At 41.2% G+C, this 19,355-nt stretch overlaps 1 protein-coding gene across 1 annotated transcript in view; it reads right to left on the bottom strand.

Moving 5' to 3' along the window:
• CHRDL2 (chordin like 2) overlaps positions 1-18,855 on the bottom strand; it is a 95,239-nt gene extending 76,384 nt beyond the window's left edge. Inside the window, exon 1 of the mRNA XM_063444987.1 lies at positions 18,697-18,855. Within this exon, the coding sequence (XP_063301057.1) occupies positions 18,697-18,784 (88 nt within the window). The 5' untranslated portion in view covers positions 18,785-18,855. The remainder of the gene's footprint in view (positions 1-18,696) is intronic.
• Positions 18,856-19,355: the final 500 nt, after the last annotated feature.

The raw sequence follows: 19,355 nt of genomic DNA, 5'->3' as shown, positions 1-19,355 counted from the left end.
TATGGATAGGGGCTGTAGAGAGTGTGTGTTTAAGGAATGTGTTTGCATACAGGTGATCTAGTGTGTGCATAGGGGATCCAGAGTGCATATGTCAGAAATGAAGTGTGTGTGTGTAGTTGATGCAGTGTGTGTCTATAGGAGATCCAGAGTGCGTATAAAGGCTATAGAGAGTGTGTGTATATAGGATCCAGAATGTGCATAGGGGATCTAGTCTGTGTAGAGCATCCAGAGTGTGTGTAAGGGATCTAGTGTGTGTAAGGGATCCAGAGTGTGTATAAGGGGATGTAGTGTGTGTCTAGATTGTAATGTGTGTAAGTGGTGTAGTGTGTGTATAAGGTTTGTGTGAGGATTGCATTGTGTATGTTTGTGTGAGGATGCATTGTAATGTGTGTGGGAGGAGTGTCAAGTGTGTGTTATCAGTGCAGTGTGTGTGTGTAAGAGGGGTGCACTGCGTGTGAGGGGTGCAGTGTATAATATGGATGCAGTGTACGTGAGGGGTGCAATGTGTGTGAAGGGTGCAGTGTGTATATGTGAGGGGTGCAGTGTGTGAAAAGGATGCAGTGTGTGTAAGGGATGCAACGTGTGTGTGTGAAAGGTGCAGTGTGGGATGCAGTGTATAAGGGACGCAGTGAATGTGTTTGGAGGTATAGGTCTATATTGTGTGGGGGTGGGGGAGCAGATGGAGACCTGGATAGTGCCAGCCCTGCATGGACCAGCAGGGGAGATCCTCTGACCTCTCTCGTTGACCTCTGCCTACAGCCATCACGGCCCACTGGTTATTTGTCAAGTTTGTCCAGTCTGGGAATGGCACAGAGAGACTGGCAATGGCAGGTTCTTGGGAGCACACTTTATTGTTTCTATTAAATTATCTTGTATGTCTATCAACATATCTTTTGTGTCCTTCGCCTATTGCTGAAGTTAATCAATTGAACTATGTGCCATTAAATAGTTTTTGCCATCCAGGGAACAAGTTGCCAGCCCTCCCATGTTTTATATTAATTGTTGCATGAAATCACAAAGGAATTGTAATGCCAAATATTGGGATTATAAAAATAGGTGAATTATAGACATTTTCTACCTCAGCTTATTGTGCCTGATTTTTGCAAATCTTTGTTTAGTGCATAAGCCACTATGTGTGCTGCCTCATGGAAAGCCTTATAGGAAGGCAGTAATAGACCTATTGAGAAATGTTTATTTACATCGCACTTGTGAGTCCCCGCTCGGTGCAGCTGCTGAACTCAGACTAATGAATGATGTGAGAAGTGACAGGCGGTTTGTTCAATGCCAATCACTTGCCAAGAGGTTGTCAATGCCAGACAGTATCCGCAGCATCTAAACATTCCGAGCTCATATATTTACTAACATGCCATGATATGAGAAAAGTTCTCTCTAGCTGATTAATTGTGCGACCCTATAACCCACTTACACTAATACATCTCTTTTTTCAGTGGCTGCGGACATTCTCCAGGCAAGGAGAGACCAGCAGCTGCAATATATCCGCTGCCTTGAAGCAGCTGGTGAGGCCATCCCAGCATTGTGTTAAATGGGCTCAAACAGGTGTTTGTGTTAACATGGAATTTAAATTGGGAGTGCTGGGGGGGAGGGGTATAAAAACTTATTAGGGGTTATTACAGCTAACATGCTAACCTCCAACCACACACTCTGTAACACACACTGCCAGAGTCATCAACCTCACACACTACCAAAACCCAGTCACTAACCTCACACACTGCCAAAACCCAGTCACTAACCTCACACATTGCCACTAACCACTCATAGTCACTAACCTCAAACACTGCCAAAACTCAGTCACTAACCTCACACATTGCCACTAACCACTCATAGTCACTAACCTCACACACTGCCAAAACCCAGTCACTAACCTCACACACTGCCAAAACCCAGTCACTAACCTCACACACTGCCACTAACCACTCATAGTCACTAACCACACACACTGCCAAAATCCAGTCACTAACCTCACACATTGCCACTAACCACTCATAGTCACTAACCTCACACACTGCCAAAACCCAGTCACTAACCTAACACATTGTCAAATCCCAGTCACTAACCTCACACATTGCCACTAACCACTCATAGTCACTAACCTCACACACTGCCAAAACCCAGTCACTAACCTCACACATTGCCACTAACCACTCATAGTCACTAACCTCACACATTGCCAAATCCCAGTCACTAACCTCACACATTGCCACTAACCACTCATAGTCACTAACCTCACACACTGCCAAAACCCAGTCACTAACCTCACACATTGCCACTAACCACTCATAGTCACTAACCTCACACACTGCCAAAACCCAATCACTAACCTCACACATTGCCACTAACAACTCATAGTCACTAACCTCACACACTGCCAAAACCCAGTCACTAACCTCACACATTGCCACTAACCACTCATAGTCACTAACCTCACACATTGCCAAATCCCAGTCACTAACCTCACACATTGCCACTAACCACTCATAGTCACTAACCTCACACACTGCCAAAACCCAGTCACTAACCTAACACATTGTCAAATCCCAGTCACTAACCTCACACATTGCCACTAACCACTCATAGTCACTAACCTCACACACTGCCAAAACCCAGTCACTAACCTCACACATTGCCACTAACCACTCATAGTCACTAACCTCACACATTGCCAAATCCCAGTCACTAACCTCACACATTGCCACTAACCACTCATAGTCACTAACCTCACACACTGCCAAAACCCAGTCACTAACCTAACACATTGTCAAATCCCAGTCACTAACCTCACACATTGCCACTAACCACTCATAGTCACTAACCTCACACACTGCCAAAACCCAGTCACTAACCTCACACATTGCCACTAACCACTCATAGTCACTAACCTCACACATTGCCAAATCCCAGTCACTAACCTCACACATTGCCACTAACCACTCATAGTCACTAACCTCACACACTGCCAAAACCCAGTCACTAACCTCACACATTGCCACTAACCACTCATAGTCACTAACCACACACACTGCCAAAATCCAGTCACAAACCTCACACATTGCCACTAACCACTCATAGTCACTAACCTCACACACTGCCAAAACCCAGTCACTAACCTCACACATTGCCAAAACCAAGTCACTAACCTCACACACTGCCAAATCCCAGTTACTAACCTCACACATTGCCACTAACCACTCATAGTCACTAACCTCACACACTGCCAAAACCCAGTCACTAACCTCACACATTGCCACTAACCACTCATAGTCACTAACCACACACAGTGCCAAAATCCAGTCACTAACCTCACACATTGCCACTGACCACTCATAGTCACTAACCACACACAGTGCCAAAACCAGTCACTAACCTCACACATTGCCACTAACCACTCATAGTCACTAACCTCACACACTGCCAAAATCCAGTCAATAACCTCACACACTGCCAAAACCCAGTCACTAACCTCACACATTGCTACTAACCACTCATAGTCACTAACCACACACACTGCCAAAATCCAGTCACTAACCTCACACATTGCCACTAACCACTCATAGTCACTAACCACACACACTGCCAAAATCCAGTCACTAACCTCACACATTGCCACTAACCACTCATAGTCACTAACCACACACACTGCCAAAATCCAGTCACTAACCTCACACATTGCCACTAACCACTCATAGTCACTAACCACACACACTGCCAAAATCCAGTCACTAACCTCACACATTGCCACTAACCACTCATAGTCACTAACCACACACACTGCCAGATCCCAATTGTAATGAAATCCCTGTTTTAACAAGCCTCAGAGGAACAGCATTTCGTTTAAACATGTGTATGTACGCCTATTTCGTGCAGTTCCAAAGAACCGAACAAACTACCGAAGCACCCGACCTCCCACTGAGGTCGTGTGCCGCTCATTTACCTCCCAGACCTTGCGGTTAACCACAAGGCAATTGACGAAAGGCATGGTGGTCCTCGTTCGTTTGACGAACACGTGGCAGTCGCCATTTTAAAGTCGTCGAACGCTCAGCGGTGGAAAGGCAGCAATCCTCTGGAACTATTTTCGGACACTTATTCCACCACACACCGCTGATAAGTACCAAGTCCTCGTTCATACGGTTAATATTTCCAGAACACGTTAATCACTTTGCCGTTCGGGACTTTCCTTTCACATACCGACCCCAGGTAGCTACAATTATGGAACTCTTTTCGGATTGAATTTCCCAAACAACTGGTGAACTTAAACTTTACGCGACGATATTGAGAACTGTGTTCGTGGGATTTGAGCGCTATTCGCCTATAATATGCGCTCTGATCCAAGACATCTTGGGGTATGTGGAACAGGGGGAATATGTTCGGTTAAATATAAGTTATAGATTTTAATACAGTTTTGTAAAATATAAAAAGGACATGTTTTTCTCTACCTGGAGATATTAGGTTCTCTGCAACCACTTAAGTTAATTATCTCCAGGATAGAGAGGAGGGGTTACACTGTTACTGTGGGTGTGTTTACTAATTGTACTGTACACTGATTGGTGCTGTATATTTTGTCACAGTCTTCCACAAGGTCCCATGTGGGAGTTCCCTTGCTGGAAGACCATCATAAAAGGGCTGAGTTTGGCCATCAATAAATCAGATTGTTCACCCCTTCATAAAGTCTCGAATCATGTTTGGGGGATTGGGAGCTCTAATCACTACTTCACTCTTCTCAGCTTGGATTTCGGGAGACGCTACAAGGATCAGCACTGCACGGATTGCAGGATACTTTACACCAATCACTAACCTCACACACTACCAGATTCCAGTCACTAACCACATAATGCCAAAAGCCAGTCACTAACCTCACACATTGCCACTAACCACTATTAGTCACTAAACACAATGCCAGTACCGAGTTACTAACCACACACATTACCACTAACCACTCATAGTCACTAACCACACACATTACCACTAACCACTTATAGTCACTAACCTCACACACTGCCAGATCCCAGTCACTAACCCCACACTGCCAGAACCCAGTCACTAACCTCACACACTGCCAGAACCCAGTCACTAACCTCACACACTGCCAGAACCCAGTCACTAACCTCACACACTGCCAGAACCCAGTCACTAACCTCACACATTGCCACAAACCACTCATGGTCACTAAACACAATGCCAGTACCAAGTTACTAACCGCACACATTACCACTGACCACTCACAGCACAGGGCTATTCATAGTGTGAATTGATGGCAGTACACATTTAAAGCAAATTTCAAATATGAGATTAATATAGCCAAATTTAAAAATTATCCATTTTAAACCATGTTGTCACTTTTGCTATTTTTTCTTCAAATGTAAAATTTACTTAGAATTCCCAACAATTCCCACTTAACTCTAACAGACATCTCTGTTAAATACCCCAACCAATTGCTGCCACCTAACATGCATAGTACCTAACTGCACATACAGTCAGTTCCTAACCTCCAACCACACACACTGGAGCTAACCAAAAACGCACTGCTGCCATTAGTGCGTGTTTGGTTAGAAGTTTGTGGTTAGAATTTTTGATTAGTTTAGATTTGTGGTTATGATTTGGCAGCAGTGCGTTTTTGGTTAGCTCCAGTCCCTAACACTCACGGACGCCAAATCGTAACCACAATTCTAAACCAAAGATTCTAACCACAAACTTCTAACCAAACACTCACTGCCGCCAAATCGTAACCACAAATCTAAACCAAAAGTTTCTAACCACAAACTTGTAACCAAACACGCACTACCACCAAATCATAACCACAAATCTAAACCAATCAAAGATCCTAACCACCAACTTAGATTGCTCACAGCCAATGAGCTAAGACCTGGACTTGACAGCTTAGCTCAAGAGTGCATTCAGAAGTTCCTGCTTAAGAACTTCCGGCTATCCAGCGTTAGTCGTGGAAACAAAAATGGTGATGGTGCCAGGACACTCCTGTCATCATAACCACTACAGCAGTAATTGGAGAGTTCCGTTAGACTGGAAACTTATTCAACATAACCATGTTTCCAGTTTGGCTATTTTGGCATAAAATTGTAAATTCACTGGGAAAACCACAAGGACAAAAATCAAAAGGCGTTTATTTTAGGAATAGATTTTAGTATTGATTTTGTTATTCAAATGTCCTTAAACCCCCACTTCTTCTGGGTGGTTAGTACTTCTGGACTATAGTACTCATTAGCCCCAATCCACACAATAAAAAAACTAAGAAAAAAGTCACTTGCGCATTATCCCAAATCCATATGTTCATTTAAATAACTGGAGGTTTTTTAGTGTCACTCCAATGACCATTCAAATGTAAGCTGACCTGCCACGTAACGGCACATCAAGGTGAATCCTCCGCTAACCTTTCACCTTGCTGCGTCAAGTCAATAATAAGTGTGTACGGGTTTAGAAAAATACCCCTCAAATGTCTCATTTGAGATTTTTTTACCTGAAGCTGAAGGAAGCGAGGTGGATTGTTACCATAGGACTCAAGGTTTGCCTTGACGTGGCAGGTAAGCTTATACTTGAATGGCCATGGAGTGATATTAAAAACCTCCAGTTGTTTAAATGTGCATAGGGATTTGGGATAGTTCTTTAACAATTTCACAATTGGAAAGGCCGCATTGTCTGCCTACATTGCCATTGTGAGACACGGCACTTCCTTTTTATGAGTACAATATTTGCATGAGTAAAACAATTGACTGAGATTTGACAGCACAGTGTTGCCGTGTTTAGGCACTGTACGTTTTGCACAGTTGAAGCACTTAAAGCGTGTCATCGCACAGTCTGAGCACAGAATGTAGAGAAGATATTTGTACGGATGACAAGGAAGTGAAATTCCTTGTTATGACATCAGGAGATGGAGAGACTGGAGACAATCCCAGTTATTGTCAAACAACTTGAAAACAGTTTGACACACTGAAGCGGCTGCAATCACATACTCCTTGCACCATAACCACTACTTTAAGCTATAGTGATTACCTTGCATATTGTCTCTTTAAGTTTATATTACAAGTGAGAATTCAAAGTGAATTTCATATTTAAAGGGGTACTCTGCCCACTGTAGTAGTCATAATGTACCTGGCCCATTTTCTATTAGTTTGCCCCCTTAACTGGGTCCGTGCCAAGCTCCAAGGGTCTTCTATGGGCTGCTGGACTGGAAGTCGATCGCACCAGCCATTCAATGGCTGAGAGTGTCAGCTGACTGCTATCAGCCAATGAATGCAATCCTGTGTATAGGAAAATATCCGGGATCATGACGCACAAATAACGCTGCCAGAGGTGGGGTTACACCTCCGGCACCAGAGGGGTTAAACTGGGTATGTGCTGGATCTCAAAGCAAAACGCTGCACATACAGGGACTTAAAGGGACACTCCAGGCACCCAAACCACTTCTGCCCATTGGAGTGGTCTGGGTGTCAACTCCCACCACCTTTAACCCTGCAAGTATAATTATGGCAGTTTTTATAAACTGCCATAATTACCTTGCAGGGATAAGTCCTCCTCTAGTGGTTGTCTATCAGACAGCCACTAGAGGGACTTCCGTGTTCTTAGAACACAAAAAGTGTCACTATGCATGAGGACCTCCAGCATAACGGGATTTCCATAGGAAAGCATTAATTAATGCTTTCCTATGGGGAGATCTAATGCACGAGCGCGGCCATTGCTCCGCATGCGCATCAGGTCTCTCCTGTCGGCGGGGGGGAGGAGCGTGGGTGGAACCTGACCCAGCACCGAGGGATATCGGCGCTGGAATCAGGTAAGTCACTGAAGGGGTGTGGGAGGGAGAGGGGCACTGCAGGATTCTGCGGTGCCATCAAAACGGAAATGTTTTCCTGGCACTGGAGAGTCCCTTTAAGTGGTCATGGTGCTTGGAGTACCCCTTTAAGGTCAATATCGTCAACTTGAAAAAGTAATTGCTCTGCCTTCAGCTGCTTCAAGTTATGCTCTGCCTTCAGCTGCTTTGGTCTTACATGTGAAATGAACTTTGAATTCTCCATTTAAATTCTAGGACACAGCATCTTGAAGGCAGACACCCCCAAACCCTAATCTAATGTCCCCCCAAACTCTAGCCCTAAGACCTTTAATTGCACTATAATGACACACAATTACAATGATGAGGTAAAATGCTATAAACACGATATAAATACACTGCATTCTTATGAGTGTAGCACCATTATATTGTGACAATAATGACACCCACCATTGAAAAGCTGACATTTTAATGTCAACAATTCTTTTAAAACCAGCCCACGGTTCAAGCAATCTGAAGGTTCACGATCTCAGAGCCTGCAGCATCAGAAACTGTAAAAGCAGCTGAAATCTCAGCTACAAAAGCAAGGTGTGATTACAATTCCATTGGGAAGATGGATACAATGTACCGAATGTACTGCCACGTAATAGTAAGGATGCTACATATATTCAAGGCTTTCCCTTTTCCGTTCTTTGTTTCCGCACTATCAGAGTCCGTTTTTTAGCGGCCAGGCAGTTTGTGTCGTTTTATTTTTATTTCTCCTGATCAGAGAGCAAAATGTAGCTTCTGGTATTTTATCATAATTTTACCTATAAAGCTGGACTTTGGGTCAGTATGGAGTACGTGCATTCACAATAAATCTAGCAGCACTATGTTACGCCATTGCTCTCCGCTAACAATATTTTCCTGAATGTGCTGGAAACATATTTCTAATTTCTTAATTATACACATGCTATATGTGACATAACACTCTGCTACCTGTTATATAATATAACAGCAGATTACCTATGATGTAATACCCATTATTTATGATATAACAGCAGATTACCTATGGTGTAATACCCATTATTTATGATATAACAGCAGATTACCTGTGATGTAATACCCATTATTTATGATATAACAGCAGATTACCTATGATGTAATACCCATTATTTATGATATAATAGCAGATTACCTGTTATGTAATAACCCATTATTTATTATATACTAGCAGATTACCTGTTATGTAATAACCCATTATTTATGATATAACAGCAGATTACCTATGGTGTAATACCCATTATTTATGATATAACAGCAGATTACCTGTGATGTAACGCCCATTATTTATTATATAACAGCAGATTACCTATGGTGTAATACCCATTATTTATGATATAACAGCAGATTTCCTATGATGTAATACCCATTATTTATGATATAACAGCAGATTACCTGTGATGTAATACCCATTATTTATGATATAACAGCAGATTACCTATGATGTAACGCCCATTATTTATGATATAACAGCAGATTACCTGTGATGTAACGCCCATTATTTATGATATAACAGCAGATTACCTGTGATGTAATACCCATTATTTATGATATAACAGCAGATTACCTGTGATGTAATACCCATTATTTATGATATAACAGCAGATTACCTGTGATGTAACGCCCATTATTTATGATATAACAGCAGATTACCTATGATGTAATACCCATTATTTATGATATAACAGCAGATTACCTGTGATGTAATACCCATTATTTATGATATAACAGCAGATTACCTGTGATGTAATAACCCATTATTTATGATATAACAGCAGATTACCTGTGATGTAATACCCATTATTTATGATATAACAGCAGATTACCTGTGATGTAATAACCCATTATTTATGATATAACAGCAGATTACCTGTGATGTAATACCCATTATTTATGATATAACAGCAAATTACCTGTGATGTAATACCCATTATTTATGATATAACAGCAGATTACCTATGGTGTAATACCCATTATTTATGATATTACAGCAGATTTCCTATGATGTAATACCCATTATTTATGATATAACAGCAGATTACCTATGGTGTAATACCCATTATTTATGATATAACAGCAGATTACCTATGGTGTAATACCCATTATTTATGATATAACAGCAGATTACCTGTGATGTAATAACCCATTATTTATGATATAACAGCAGATTACCTATGATGTAATACCCATTATTTATGATATAACAGCAGATTACCTATGGTGTAATATCCATTATTTATGATATAACAGCAGATTACCTATGATGTAATACCCATTATTTATTATATACTAGCAGATTACCTATGATGTCATACCCATTATTTATGATATAACAGCAGATTACCTATGATGTAATACCCATTATTTATGATATAACAGCAGATTACCTATGGTGTAATACCCATTATTTATGATATAACAGCAGATTACCTGTGATGTAATACCCATTATTTATGACATAACAGCAGATTACCTGTGATGTAATACCCATTATTTATTATATAACAGCAGATTACCTATGATGTAATACCCATTATTTATGATATAATAGCAGATTACCTGTTATGTAATAACCCATTATTTATTATATACTAGCAGATTACCTGTTATGTAATAACCCATTATTTATGATATAACAGCAGATTACCTATGGTGTAATACCCATTATTTATGATATAACAGCAGATTACCTGTGATGTAATACCCATTATTTATGATATAACAGCAGATTACCTGTGATGTAATACCCATTATTTATGATATAACAGCAGATTACCTGTGATGTAATACCCATTATTTATGATATAACAGCAGATTACCTGTGATGTAATACCCATTATTTATGATATAACAGCAGATTACCTGTGATGTAATACCCATTATTTATGATATAACAGCAGATTACCTGTGATGTAATACCCATTATTTATGATATAACAGCAGATTACCTGTGATGTAATACCCATTATTTATGATATAACAGCAGATTACCTGTGATGTAATACCCATTATTTATGATATAACAGCAGATTACCTGTGATGTAATACCCATTATTTATGATATAACAGCAGATTACCTGTGATGTAATACCCATTATTTATGATATAACAGCAGATTACCTATGGTGTAATACCCATTATTTATGATATAACAGCAGATTACCTATGGTGTAATACCCATTATTTATGATATAACAGCAGATTACCTGTGATGTAATACCCATTATTTATTATATAACAGCAGATTACCTATGGTGTAATACCCATTATTTATGATATACTAGCAGATTACCTGTTATGTAATAACCCATTATTTATGATATAACAGCAGATTACCTGTGATGTAATACCCATTATTTATGATATAACAGCAGATTACCTGTTATGTAATAACCCATTATTTATGATATAACAGCAGATTACCTATGGTGTAATACCCATTATTTATGATATAACAGCAGATTACCTATGGTGTAATACCCATTATTTATGATATAACAGCAGATTACCTGTGATGTAATAACCCATTATTTATGATATAACAGCAGATTACCTATGGTGTAATACCCATTATTTATGATATAACAGCAGATTACCTATGGTGTAATACCCATTATTTATGATATAACAGCAGATTACCTGTGATGTAATACCCATTATTTATGATATAACAGCAGATTACCTGTGATGTAATACCCATTATTTATGATATAACAGCAGATTACCTATGGTGTAATACCCATTATTTATGATATAACAGCAGATTACCTATGGTGTAATACCCATTATTTATGATATAACAGCAGATTACCTGTGATGTAATAACCCATTATTTATGATATAACAGCAGATTACCTATGGTGTAATACCCATTATTTATGATATAACAGCAGATTACCTATGGTGTAATACCCATTATTTATGATATAACAGCAGATTACCTGTGATGTAATACCCATTATTTATGATATAACAGCAGATTACCTATGATGTAATAACCCATTATTTATGATATAACAGCAGATTACCTATGGTGTAATACCCATTATTTATGATATAACAGCAGATTACCTGTGATGGAATACCCATTATTTATGATATAATAGCAGATTACCTGTGATGTAATAACCCATTATTTATGATATAACAGCAGATTACCTGTGATGTAATAACCCATTATTTATTATGTAACAGCAGATTACCTGTTATGTAATAACCCATTATTTATGATATAATAGCAGATTACCTGTGATGTAATAACCCATTATTTATGATATAACATCAGATTGCATGTGTTATTAAACCCATGATTTGTGATGTAAAAAAAAAACTACTTATTTATGAAATTCGTTCCTGTGTTTTTCATCCTTAACATTGCTCACTAGGAGTGCAAACTATTAAGTGATCAAACCTTAGAAAATACTCAAACCATATCCAGTTTATAAAAATATTGCATTGATTTAATCTCTCACTGTCTCTATTACTTATATCACTATCACATGAACTCTATCACCTCTTACTGTCTATATCACCTAATACCCTCATCTGTCATCACTGTCTATAATATAGAATACCCTCACCTCTTACAGACTATAATATTGAATACTGTCACCTCTCACTGTCTATATAACCTAACACCCTTACTCTCACTGTCTATATTACCTATTACCACTCTCACTGTCTATGTTACCCTCACCTCTCAGTAGCTCGGTTACCTAATGCCCTCACCTCTTACTGTCTGTATCACCTAATGCTCTCACCTCTCACAATCTATATCACCGAATACCCTCACCTCTTACTGTCTACATCACCTAATACCCTCAGCTCTGTTACCTTATACCCTCACCTCTTACTGTCTATATCACCTAATACCCTCACCTCTTACTGTCTATATCACCTAATACCCTCACCTCTTACTGTCTATATCACCTAATACCCTCACCTCTTACTGTCTGTATCACCTAATGCTCTCACCTCTCACAATCTATATCACTGAATACCCTCACCTCTTACTGTCTATATCGCCTAATACCCTCACCTCTTACTGTCTACATCACCTAATACCCTCAGCTCTGTTACCTTATACCCTCACCTCTTACTGTTTATATCACCTAATACCCTCAGCTCTGTTACCTTATACCCTCACCTCTTACTGTCTATATCACCTAATACCCTCACATCTTACTGTCTAAATCACCTAATACCCTCACCTCTTACTGTCTAAATCACCTAATACCCTCACCTCTTACTGTCTATATCACCTAATACCCTCACTTCTTCCTGTCTATATCACCTAATACCCTCAGCTCTGTTACCTTATACCCTCACCTCTTCCTGTCTATATCACCTAATACCCTCAGCTCTGTTACCTTATACTCTCACCTCTTACTGTCTATATAACCTAATAACCTCAGCTCTTACTGTCTATATCACCTAATACCCTCACCTCTTGCTGTCTATATCACCTAATACCCTCACTGTCTATATCACCCGATACCCTCACCTCTCATCACTGTCTGTTACCCAATACCCTCACCTCTCACTGTCTATTTCTCCTAATACCCCCAGCTCTGCCTATACCACCTAATACCCTCACCTCACTCTGTCTATATCTCCTAATACCTTCACCTCGCACTGTCTATATCACCTAATAACCTCAGCTCTAACTGTCTATATTACCAAATACCCTCAACACTCACTGTCTAGACTCGCAGTGGTTCCCAACCCAGTCCTCAAGTACCCCTAACAGTCCAGGATTTATGGATTACCCAGTTGTGTCTAAGATGTTTGTAGAAAGAAAAAAAAAACACTATTGACACAACAGAGTAATCCCTAAATTCTGGCCTGGTGGGGTGTACTTGAGGACTGGGTTGAGAACCACTGGTCTAGAGCATTTAATACCCTCACCGCTCACGGTATATATTACCGAATAACCTCATCTCTCGTTATCTATATTACCAAATACCCTCATCTTTCACTGTCTATATTATCTAATACCCTCAGCTATCATTCTCCACATCAGCTAATAGCCTCAACTCTCATTGTCATTATTACCCAATACACTCAGCTCTTACTGTCTATATTATCTAACACCCTCACTCTCACTGTCTATAACACCTAATACCCTCACCTCTCATGGTCTCTGTTACCTAATACCTCTTACGGTCTATATTACCTAATACCCTCAGCTCTTGCTGTCTATATCACCTAATACCCTTACATCTTACTGTCTATATCACCTAATACCCTCACCTCTCATGGTCTCTGTTACCTAATACCCTCACATCTCACTGTCTATATAATCTAATACACTCACCTCTTACTGTCTATATCACCTAATACCCTCAGCTCTCACTGTCTATATTACCTAATACCCTCACCCGTCACTGTCTATATTACCTAATGCCCTCACCTCTCACTGTCTATATCACCTAATACTCTCACCTCTCATTGTCTATATCACCTAATACCTCTTACTGTCTATATTACCTAATACCCTCAGCTCTTGCTGTCTATATCACCAAATACCCTCAGCTCATACTGTCTATATCACCAAATACCCTCAGCTCATACTGTCTATATCACCAAATACCCTCAGCTCTTACTGTCTGTATCACCAAATACCCTCAGCACTTACTGTCTGTATCACCTAATATCCTCAGCTGTCACTGTCTGTATCACCTAATACCCTCAGCTCTCACTGTCTGTATCACCTAATACCCTCAGCACTTACTGTCTGTATCACCTAATACCCTCAGCTCTCACTGTCTGTATCACCTAATACCCTCAGCTCTCACTGTCTGTATCACCTAATACCCTCAGCACTTAGTGTCTGTATCACCTAATACCCTCAGCTCTTACTGTCTGTATCACCAAATACCCTCAGCTCATACTGTCTATATCACCAAATACCCTCAGCTCATACTGTCTATATCACCAAATACCCTCAGCTCATACTGTCTATATCACCTAATACCCTCAGCACTTCCTGTCTGTATCACCAAATACCCTCAGCTCATACTGTCTATATCACCTAATACCCTCAGCACTTACTGTCTATATCACCTAATACCCTCAGCACTTACTGTCTATATCACCTAATACCCTCAGCACTTACTGTCTATATCACCTAATACCCTCAGCACTTACTGTCTATATCACCTAATACCCTCAGCTCTTACTGTCTGTATCACCAAATACCCTCAGCTCATACTGTCTATATCACACAATACCCTCAGCTCATACTGTCTATATCACCTAATACCCTCAGCACTTAGTGTCTGTATCACCTAATACCCTCAGCACTTCCTGTCTGTATCACCAAATACCCTCAGCTCATACTGTCTATATCACCTAATACCCTCAGCACTTAGTGTCTGTATCACCTAATACCCTTCCTTCTCTAAGTGTCTCTGTTGTCTCATTGTCTCTAAATCCTAATATTCTTACTGTCTCTTTTCCCTATGAATCTTATTATTTGTATTACCTAATCCCCACATCTTACTATTCTTATAGTGTAATACCATCACATATCACTGTCTCTATTACCTAATGCCCTCAATCCTTACTGTCTCTAATCTCTTCTGGGTCCCTCTACTTCCTAAGACCCTCAGAAATCTCAGTCTCTATTGTCGTTTATATTTACATCTCATTACCCCTCTCTTCTTTCTATATGTTACCAAATTCTAATACCTACTACTCTTACTGTATCTGTTACCCAACAATCTAACTGTCTCCGATCCCATTGTTTCATTGTTTCTGTTACTTAATCTCCTCTGATTATCTCTACAGGGTTATACCATCACCTCTTATTCTCTCTATTCAATACAGTAACCTCTCACTGTATCTGCTCCCTAATACTCTCAGCCATCGATGTATCTATTCCCTAATACTCTCAGCCATCGTAGCATCTATTCCCTAATACTCTCAGCCATCGATGTATCTATTCCCCAACACTCTCAGCTATCGCTGTATCTATTCCCTAATACTCTCAGCCATCGATGTATCTATTCCCCAATACTCTCAGCTATCGCTGTATCTATTCCCCAATACTCTCAGCCATCGCTGTATCTATTCCCCAATACTCTCAGCCATCAATGTATCTATTCCCCAATACTCTCAGTCATCGATGTATCTATTCCCTAATACTCTCAGCCATCGCTGTATCTATTCCCTAATACTCTCAGCCATCTCTGTATCTATTCCCTAATACTCTCAGCCATCTCTGTATCTATTCCCTAATACTCTCAGCCATCACAGTATCTATTCCCTAATACTCTCAGCCATCGCTGTATCTATTCCCTAATACTCTCAGCCATCTCTGTATCTATTCCCTAATACTCTCAGCCATCGCAGTATATATTCCCTAATACTCTCAGCCATCTCTGTATCTATTCCCTAATACTCTCAGCCATCGCTGTATCTATTCCCTAATACTCTCAGCCATCGCTGTATCTATTCCCTAATACTCTCAGCCATCGCTGTATCTATTCCCTAATACTCTCACCTCTTGCCTTCTATATTACTTGATACCCTATCTCCTTGCTCCATGTATTGCCTCATGCCTTCGCCTCTCTGTCCCTTTATTCCTGATGCCCTCACTGTCTCTTAATTCCTGATGCCCTCACCTCTCTGTCTCTTTATTCCTGATGCCTTCACCTCTCTGTCTCTTTATTCCTGATGCCCTCACCTCTCTGTCTCTTTATTCCTGATACCCTCGCCTCTGTCTCTTTATTCCTGATACCCTCACCTCTCGGTCTCTTTATTCCTGATGCCATCGCCTCTCTGTCTCTTTATTCCTGATACCCTCACCTCTCTGTCTCTTTATTCCTGATACCCTCACCTCTCTGTCTCTTTATTCCTGATACCCTCACCTCTCTGTCTCTTTATTCCTGATACCCTCACCTCTCTGTCTCTTTATTCCTGATACCCTTACCTCTCTGTCTCTTTATTCCCATTACCCTCACCTCTCTGTCTCTTTATTCCCGATGCCCTCACCTCTCTGTCTCTTTATTCCTGATGCCCTCACCTCTCTGTCTCTCACCTCTCTGTCTCTTTATTCCTGATGCCCTCACCTCTCTGTCTCTTCATACCTGATACCCTCACCTCTCTGTCTCTTTATTCCTGATGCCCTCACCTCTCTGTCTCTCACCTCTCTGTCTCTTTATTCCTGATGCCCTCACCTCTCTGTCTCTTCATACCTGATACCCTCACCTCTCTGTCTCTTCATACCTGATGCCCTCACCTCTCTGTCTCTTTATTCCTGATACCCTCACCTCTCGGTCTCTTTATTCCTGATGCCATCGCCTCTCTGTCTCTTTATTCCTGATACCCTCACCTCTCTGTCTCTTTATTCCTGATACCCTCACCTCTCTGTCTCTTTATTCCTGATACCCTCACCTCTCTGTCTCTCACCTCTCTGTCTCTTTATTCCTGATGCCCTCACCTCTCTGTCTCTTTATTCCTGATGCCCTCACCTATCTGTCTCTTCATTCCTGATACCCTCACCTCTCTGTCTCTTTATTCCTGATACCCTCACCTCTCTGTCTCTCACCTCTCTGTCTTTTTATTCCTGATGCCCTCACCTCTCTGTCTCTTTATTCCTGATGCCCTCACCTCTCTGTCTCTTTATTCCTGATGCCCTCACCTCTCTGTCTCTGTATTCCTGATGCCCTCACCTCTCTGTCTCTCACCTCTCTGTCTCTTTATTCCTGATGCCCTCACCTCTCTGTCTCTTCATACCTGATACCCTCACCTCTCTGTCTCTTCATACCTGATGCCCTCACCTCTCTGTCTCTTTATTCCTGATACCCTCACCTCTCGGTCTCTTTATTCCTGATGCCATCGCCTCTCTGTCTCTTTATTCCTGATACCCTCACCTCTCTGTCTCTTTATTCCTGATACCCTCACCTCTCTGTCTCTTTATTCCTGATACCCTCACCTCTCTGTCTCTCACCTCTCTGTCTCTTTATTCCTGATGCCCTCACCTCTCTGTCTCTTTATTCCTGATGCCCTCACCTATCTGTCTCTTCATTCCTGATACCCTCACCTCTCTGTCTCTCACCTCTCTGTCTCTTTATTCCTGATACCCTCACCTCTCTGTCTCTCACCTCTCTGTCTTTTTATTCCTGATGCCCTCACCTCTCTGTCTCTTTATTCCTGATGCCCTCACCTCTCTGTCTCTTTATTCCTGATGCCCTCACCTCTCTGTCTCTGTATTCCTGATGCCCTCACCTATCTGTCTCTCACCTCTCTGTCTCTTTATTCCTGATGCCCTCACCTCTCTGTCTCTTTATTCCTGATGCCCTCACCTATCTGTCTCTCACCTCTCTGTCTTTTTATTCCTGATGCCCTCACCTCTCTGTCTCTTTATTCCTGATGCCCTCACCTATCTGTCTCTTTATTCCTGATACCCTCACCTCTTTGTCTCTTTATTCCTGATGCCCTCACCTCTCTGTCTCTCATCTCTCTGTCTCTTTATTCCTGATGCCCTCTAATCCCTGATATTCCTCCAGCTGTCACACTCCCATCCTGCACCTGAGAGCTCCGCTGCCTTATCGTCCCATGTCCAAGTCTAACTGTCCAGCTGTCCCCAGCACTGCTTACATTCATTATCACCGTAACCAATCCGTCTAACACGTCTTGCCCTCTGTGGTGTAACATTTACACTAGCGCGATCATGTTACATGCCAAAACCTGCTGTTATCATGTTTTGCCCACTTGTTGCGCTCGTGTTTCAGGCTTTCTACAGACCTGTCTGTGACATGTTAGGCACCAGAAAAAGTCTCGCTGTGTGAAGATCAATGACAGCGTCTTATCGTGGTTCCCCAATTTCCCACGTGAATGGGTTTTGTGCTACTTACGAACTTTCGTCTTGGCTTCTGTGTGAGAGGCGATGAAAAGCACAGAAAATCCCAGGAGAAAGCGAACTTCTCTGGCTTCACGGAACATGTTTCCAGCCCCAGGGGTAGCAGTACTTGCTGGCTTCAGGAGCTGCGTCCCACAGCTATAAAGCTGGAGAGAGAGAGTGTGAAAATCAGCATGACACAACTACGTCAAGATTTGTAGTACAGCTTCCCAGCAGCTTCCCAAGGAGGGCAGCACACAGCAGACTATCACCAAAGGCACCTCCTTTAGGGGAATGCAAGAATCCTGTCCTGGGATTAACCCTTTCCAGACCACAGCCTGCTGCACATCCACAAAGCACCTCTGGTGGGAGATTGGCCTTTTCCAATAACCACAAGAGATTCCTTCATAAAGCACCAACATATACCATGGACCGGTGACATCGGTTATAATGGTGATCATGGTCACTGAGCATGGTGATATCTTGCAACACTGCTTATTTCATGTGCTTTTTAAGGATAAAATGTTTGAGGTGTATTTAAAAAAGAAATAGAAATGATTAACTCTTTCAGCATCGCAGTACAGTTCTCAATGATTAGATTGGTCTTCACCCCAGTCTGATTTTAGATCGCTAAAAGGTTAAAACCACCCCTCCAATCCCATGGGCTATATTATT

Source organism: Pelobates fuscus, chromosome 1, assembly GCF_036172605.1.
Source record: "Pelobates fuscus isolate aPelFus1 chromosome 1, aPelFus1.pri, whole genome shotgun sequence".
Classification (NCBI taxonomy): domain Eukaryota; kingdom Metazoa; phylum Chordata; class Amphibia; order Anura; family Pelobatidae; genus Pelobates; species Pelobates fuscus.
Note: the sequence above shows the minus strand (reverse complement) of the source record. Positions and strands in the feature narration are given on the sequence as shown.